The 7,555-nt window shown below is 39.1% G+C and overlaps 1 protein-coding gene and 1 non-coding gene across 2 annotated transcripts; both read left to right on the forward strand.

Moving 5' to 3' along the window:
- The first annotated feature begins 1,305 nt into the window (after positions 1-1,305).
- Positions 1,306-2,900, forward strand: psmb11b (proteasome 20S subunit beta 11b). Its single transcript, XM_042751189.1, has one exon. The coding sequence runs from the start codon at positions 1,363-1,365 to the stop codon at positions 2,830-2,832; it is 1,470 nt and encodes a 489-aa protein (XP_042607123.1). The 5' UTR covers positions 1,306-1,362; the 3' UTR covers positions 2,833-2,900.
- Positions 2,901-6,792: 3,892 nt separating this feature from the next.
- trnal-uaa lies at positions 6,793-6,875 on the forward strand. The gene has a single exon. It is a non-coding gene; the product is annotated as a tRNA-Leu (tRNA).
- Positions 6,876-7,555: the final 680 nt, after the last annotated feature.

Genomic DNA, 7,555 nt, shown 5'->3' on the forward strand with positions numbered 1-7,555 from the left:
CACTCTCATTATGTGTGGACTCAGCTCATCTGCTCTGCAGCGACGCGACTCAACAGAACGCTATGACCGTTCAGAACGCCGAACGTCATGGGTTCCCCTTCCCCAAGAAATGTTGAGTGACAGAAAGAAGGCTATAACTCCAGCAAGTGTTGTTCTTTAATTACAGGAGGTGCTCAAACTGTCATGTAAACAGTTTGTTCATTCATTTTCCTGTTTCAAGTCCAAAGAACCCTTGTGAAATAACAACATGTTCAATAAAAATGTATTTTCCGTTATTAATGTAGTTTATTTTTAATAGCCTACTTTATTAATTATTATAATATTTTCGAATTGTTGTCTATTTAATTGTGATGTTTAATTTTTATTGCTGAGAAATACATGGAAGCTTTGGCAATAGGATTAATTAAATTAAAATGAACCCTAATATGTGTAATCTTGCAATTTTCTAGCAATAATATTAAACATCAAAATTAAATAAACATTTATAATATAAAATGTCCTCAAGGTTTAAAAAAAATCATACATTCATACACTACTTGTGAAGAGTTTGGGATCATTTCAATTTTAAAATAAGTCTCTCATCAAAGCTTTTATTTGGTCAAATTATATGGTTAAAAAAAAGGTTAAATAGTTTGATTTATTTACAAAAAAATTCTGTAACTTTATAAATGTCTGTATTTTTTAACATTATATTTGAAAAATATTTTAGCCCTATTTATTGTATATCATTATGTCTGATGCTGTAAGGCCTACTGCATTTTTTGTATGAGTGATTAAGTATTAGTGTAACAATACAGCACAAAACATGCTATGCTTTGAAAATGAAAATGATATTTCATGCCATGTATCCTCAAGCTTGGGTTGAAAGGCTTACTTTGGCATTTTCATGCGTTTCTGGTTAAGTCAATCAGGGAATGGTGCTTATAAAAACAGCCCTTGATCTAGGCCCTTTACAGCTGTAGTTACTTATTGAGCTTATGATACTAGTGGGTTAAGAGTGAACTTTGAATACAGACATCAAGTGGACCGACAACTGGATATTTTATTCTGGATCTATTGCTTTTGCTTTTCCATAAGAATAATGTGTGGATCAAGAACAGTGGTGGTCTAAGAGGCTTGGCATGTTTGATTTTTCTTTCAACAGCCATCCACCACCACAAGAAGATATAAACACCAGGAAGGCCAAGTGGAATCCAATTCTGAAGTAAACCAGGATTTCTTTACCAACAAACTGACCTATAGGCCTATAAGGGGACAAGACTGAGTATAGAGCATCTCATATATGACATGTTTTTGCAGTTCATATCATACAGTGTAATAATTGACAGAGTTACAATTTATTGTATATCTGCACAATAGTTTATGGCTTTGCAAGATGTATGCGGCTTGCACAACCCCCCTCTGTTCCCTCAATGGACTGCTCCACTCTCACGGTCCTTTATGCCGGAAGATTCCACTCATCTGTCCGGAGGGGGGATTCACGGAGAAGCTTTTTCTACACGGCTGCCTGGGAGGGGCGGCTTGAGTCCTCTGGAGTTTTACATGCCGATAGCTGAATACCTCACAGAGAGCCCAATAAACTTTGGTCAAACTAGCCTCAGTTCAGCGCCGACGAAGTTACTGGAAATAGACCACCTATACCCCTCACTGCCGTCCATCTCTCTTCCTCCACCCACACCTTGCCCCATCTCTCCCTCCGTTCCGTTACCGTTCACTCTCTCTCACGGCACCACCACTCTCGGCTTCGCGTTCCAGGGAGGAGTGATTGCCGCAGCCGACACGCGTTCCAGCTGCTCGGGGCTGGTGGCCTGTCCCGCGTCCCCGAAGGTCTTACCCATCCACTCTCACCTGGTCGGCACCACCTCGGGGACATCAGCTGACTGCGCACTCTGGAAGCGCATTTTGTCTCGGGAGCTCAGGCTGTACCAGCTACGACACCGCCGGAGGCTGTCAACAGGGGGCGCTGCCAAACTGCTGTCCCACATGCTGCATCCATTCAAAGGCACGGAGCTGTGCGTCGCAGCCACACTGTGTGGATGGGATGGGGACGAAGAAAAACATGAGCAACCATTTACAGAGAAACATGCAAATACTCCAACCAATCAAATGACAGCCAGCGATTCAAGCGGCCAATCAGCAGCGAGTGTTGCCTCAACTCCTCAACATGCAAATATTCCAACCAATCAAATGACAGCCAGCGATTCAAGCGGCCAATCAGCAGCGAGTGTTGCCTCAACTCCTCAACATGCAAATATTCCAACCAATCAAATGACAGCCAGCGATTCAAGCGGCCAATCAGCAGCGAGTGTTGCCTCAACTCCTCAACATGCAAATACTCCAACCAATCAAATGACAGCCAGCGATTCAAGCGGCCAATCAGCAGCAAGTGTTGCGTCAACTCCTCAACATGCAAATACTCCAACCAATCAAATGACAGCCAGCGATTCGAGCGGCCAATCAGCAGCAAGTGTTGCCTCAACTCCTCAACATGCAAATGCTCCAACCAATCAAATGACAGCCAGCGATTCAAGCGGCCAATCAGCAGCAAGTGTTGCCTCAGCACCTCAACCACTGATAGCTGCTACTGCTCAACAAGTCGTCAGAAGTCGTTCGAGAATTTGCGGCCCACGAGTTATTTATGTGTGCAGTGACGGGCTGCGCCTGCAGGGGGAGCTGTTCTCTGTGGGCTCAGGGTCTCCCTACGCATACTCGATCCTGGACAGCAGTGTTTACTGGGGAATGAGCGTACAAGAGGCCACTGCCGTTGCCAGGGAGGCCGTGTACCGTGCCACCTACAGAGACGCGTACTCGGGCAATAATGTCGATCTCTAACATGTGACCGCCAAAGGGTGGAGACGCAGAGAGAGGGAAAACATAAAAGAGGAGTATTACAGGGAGAAAGAGAGGGAGAGAAAGAGGGTGGCAGAGAGAAAACATGTGACCGCCAAAGGGTGGAGACGCAGAGAGAGGGAAATTGTTTGAGGAGGAACACAGGAGGCGGATTTTGGAAATATAGTGATTTTTAAAAGGATGGTATTTTTTTATAGCAAAGAAAAAATAAAAAGACAAGCATGTATTGATAATCCATAGCTCGTACACTGTGAATGATACTTTGAAAGAATAATAGTGGATTCAAGAAATGAATACCATCATGTTCTAAAACTGTATGATTTTTCTGTTTCTGAAACACATAGAAAGGGAGATGTTGAGCATGAATTTATACTTTTAGAAATACTTTCATAGTACTTTCTTTCCATTGCTGAAAGTCTAAAGCTCCAGCCCCCTTTTGTTATGATTTGTAACTGGCATTCAAAATGTTTGTGTAGGCTATAAAATAAAAATAATAATAATAAACAGTTTGGAATTATGATTCAGGGTTACAGATTTTTCATTTTTTAGTAAACAATATTTTTTCATGAGCCCACTTTTCTGACCACTTCAAACTGAATTAATAATAAAGAATATAAAGTCAATTTAGAAACTATAATTGAGTAGAAATTATCAGTTATTATAATGAAAAGAGAGAGTTATTGCATACTGATGAAACATTTTACAGTATACAGTATTCCTTTAAGGCTCTCTCTCTCTCTCTTTGTATTAATACAGTTACAGTGATTCGGACATAGGCCTATCTAGTCCCTCTTAAATGTCAGAAAATAACAAATAAAAACCTATTTTAATCAAATATTATTATATTGAGATAACATTTAATAATTCACACCCTGTCTTTACTGTACTGTAATGTAGGCTATTCACCACATCTGTTCATATGGATTCATGCTGTAATAAACGAATCATCCACTGACAAGTGTGTATTTGATCTCTGCTGGGTTTAAAACGTTTTCAAATACCTGATTTCACATTTTTCAGCAGAAGGCTTAAAAGCCTTTATATTTGTGCCAGCAGTCGAAGGCTCTGGAGGTTAAAGCATTGTAATGACCCCTACAGGACACAGAAGGGATTGCTGATTTTAAATGTGTGCAGAAAATCTCAGTGCCAGACTGATCTCTACATTATTTAACTAATCGTTTGCTTTACAAGGTCACATTTCACTTTTTAAATTATTTTGCATCCCAGTAAAAGGCAAAAACATACAAGTAATCCAAAAAGTGCCAAATGCAGAAATATTTCTGTGGAAGACAGACAGCTGCTAAAATTTAAAAAATATTTTTCCAACACCAAACTACACTCCACACCTACCCAATAATAACAAAGCAAAAACCGAAAAAGTGAAAGATTACATTGGCATAAGTATTCAGACCCATAACTCAAGTACTTAGTTGAAGAACCATTGGCAGTGCTTATAGTCTATGGTCTTTTTGGATTTTATTTGACAAGCGTTGCACTCCTGGGGCCTCATTTATAAAATGTTGCGCAGAAACCATCATAGCTTTGATCTTACGCTTATCACTCAAATATGCATATGTGTGATTCACAGAATAAACGCATGCACAGAAAATGCATGTACACTTCTCTTTCAGATGTAAAATCTTTGAATCCCAAATGGTCTTGCACACAACTCTCTGCCTTGTAACAACTCCTAATTCACCACAGCTCCAAAGTTACCACAAGTCTAGTTTGTGAATAATAACACTAGTTACACTAATATAAGCTGCTCTGACAGACTCAATGAAGGCATGTTCAGCATGTGTTTGGAGGCGTGGTATCTCACGAGAGATCTGCATAATAGCAGTGTAGAAGGGCATACACATGACTTACATGAAACCAGTGTTGGCACCGCACACTACAGTCAACAACTCCAGGAGAAATAAATAGAAAACAACAGTGAATAGGAGAAATTCGAACAAACAGAAGATCGGGTCAGTATGTTTGCTTCTCAAAATAATTCCCAAAAGTAATGTAACACTGGTAACATCCATGTTTTCGTGCTTCTTGTAGCTCATGTAAATATCAGATAAATAAAAAAATCAAAAGTGGGAATAATATTCCTTACTTAAAAGAAGAAAAATGTACCTGGGTTGTTACAAAGCATTAATAAAGATGCCAATCGGCATCATCTGGTGTGAAATGACGTTTACTGTAGAGTTCTAGAATCATTGACACCTAGAAGCTTCTAGAACCATCCTGAAGAGGAATGCACCTGTTCAGGTAACCGGGAGTAAGTTTTTATGACGGGTGAGTAAAGCAGTCTCTTTAATATCTAGTGGCATGAATTAATTTAAAAGTTTTCAAATGTAATGTATGTCTGAACAATGTAGCAACCCATGAGAGAATAACTATGCCAAACTGATTTCATGAGAAAACTATTTTACCAGGTGTTGATTCAGAATGAATTCATATGATGTGATTTTTATGTATGATTCAAAAAATAAAAGTGAAGTTCCACCCCACAAAATGTATGAATGAGATTGTGCCAAGTAGTTAAGAACTGCCACGAGAGTGTGTTGACAATGCTGAACTAATTCATTACCAGCTTTGCTCTTATTTTCTGTTGATTTCCACTTTCATACTAATATGTTCGGAGATGCTAGTCATTTTTATTTTTTTTAAATGTTTGAAGGTTCCAAACAGAACCTTCAAAGTTCAGCTGGAAATAATATAGAGAATATAGGAGAAAGTCAGAAAAAATGCTTTCATGGTTTATTTTGATGTGTAAGGTCTGATATGTTTTGTTTTAGTTTTGTTTTCAGGTAATTGTATGGAGTGATTTTCCTGCTGAACGAAGCCTAGACCAGCCAATCCGGTTGAGCCGGCGACCTTGAATGACCGCTGATCTATATCCTATATTATGTTAAACGTAATGTATATGTATATCCCCACTGAAAAGAACAGCTAAAACCAACCTAAGGTGGTTGGCTGGTCTTAGCTGGTTTAAGCTGGAAGTAACTGGTTTTAGCTGGTCTCCATCAGCTAAACAAGTCAACAAAACCTCTCTAACACCGGCCTGTTGACCAGCCATCCACACAAATTAACCATGCTACTACAAATAAAACCAAAAACCATGGTTACTATAGTTAAACCATGATAAACACAAATTAACCACGTTACACTAACCGTATTTTAACCATGGTATCTGTAGTAAAACTGTGGCTATATAAATGGTAAACAATACTCCAAAAAACATGGCTAATTAAGGGCAGCTTAGGTAGGGTTGAGCTGTTATTCATAAAAATGATTTTTTTGCTGGTTTTCACTGTCTGTTAGTTCCCAACATATCTACACTGTCAAGCTGGTTTACCAACAACACCCACACTATTCCAGATCAGACCAATACTGACTATCTATCAGTTCTTCAGGAATTCACATGACTTTTGGGATTAGATTCGGACAACCATAAGTAAACAAAGTGATGTTAGCAAAGTATTAATATAGTTAATTATTATTAAAGGTGTTCATTTTCACTTTTAAAAACACCTAAACGCAAACTACTCTGTGATGGAGCGCGTCAGGAGCTTGAGTGTGTTCACCACATGAGGTTCTTAGCTCGCTAACTGTGCTAACAATACTACTATAAACACGATAATGCAAAAAATAATACTTTTTATAAAACTGCAAGCATTAATTCAAGCAATTCATATAATCTTCATCTTTTAAGCTGGTTATCAGCCAAGAGAGATTTGGTTTTGGGAAGTGAGTCAGCTAGCATGCTAACAGTGGGTTTCTGCACCAAATGCTATGCAGCGCTGAATATGAAATGAAACTACAGAAGGCGGCGCAAACACCACAAACAGATCTACAGAGATTAAATACAACAATATAAGTTAATTGTCATGTTTACTGCAGCTTGTCGGTGATATATATTGTTTTTGTGCTTAAAAGGGATGTACATTCACCAGGATGGCCGAGTGGTTAAGGCGTTGGACTTAAGATCCAATGGACATATGTCCGCGTGGGTTCGAACCCCACTCCTGGTAATGAGTTTTCACTTTTGTGTTCACTATGTGAGGGTCGGAGATAAACGTGCACAACTGCAGTACATCACGTCAGATGAGAATATCAAACGATGCACAGAAAAGAAAAAAGGTTTGCTCGTTGAATACAATACATTCAGTAGCTATGTAAAAGTGTTGATCCGCTGTGGATAGATGAAGAAGATGAAGCGCGTGCAGCTCTCGAGCACGTATGACATAAAGTCCGTAAAGCAGGACACAGCAGGACACACACTTGCTAGATGACAGAACAAACAAGAAAAACTTAAAAATGACTCGATATGGTGTTAAATAGCTGGTCTTATACTGCCCCCTATAGATAAAAGAAAGCTAACTTCTGTTAAATAATTCAAGACGTTCAATAAAACAATATGTTGAACCAAAGGGTGAAAAAATCTGAATAAGATTCAACACCTATGTAGGCATAACATGTTGTATCTTCTTTGGTCTGTAATTATTTATATATTACTTCTGGGAAAAAAAAAATATATATATATATTGCATTTGAATTTCTTTTCCGTCTATCCTCCATCCAAAATAAATGTTAACAACATTCAGAGCGGCTCAGATCCTTCGAGTCCTGTAGCTTGTGAGGTGGAGCCTGCGTGGTTTGTTGGTCCAGCGCATCCAGGAGATGCTCACTCAAATCAAGATCTGGGGAATTT

The sequence above is a fragment of the Cyprinus carpio genome, chromosome B23 (genome assembly GCF_018340385.1).
Source record: "Cyprinus carpio isolate SPL01 chromosome B23, ASM1834038v1, whole genome shotgun sequence".
NCBI lineage: Eukaryota > Metazoa > Chordata > Actinopteri > Cypriniformes > Cyprinidae > Cyprinus > Cyprinus carpio.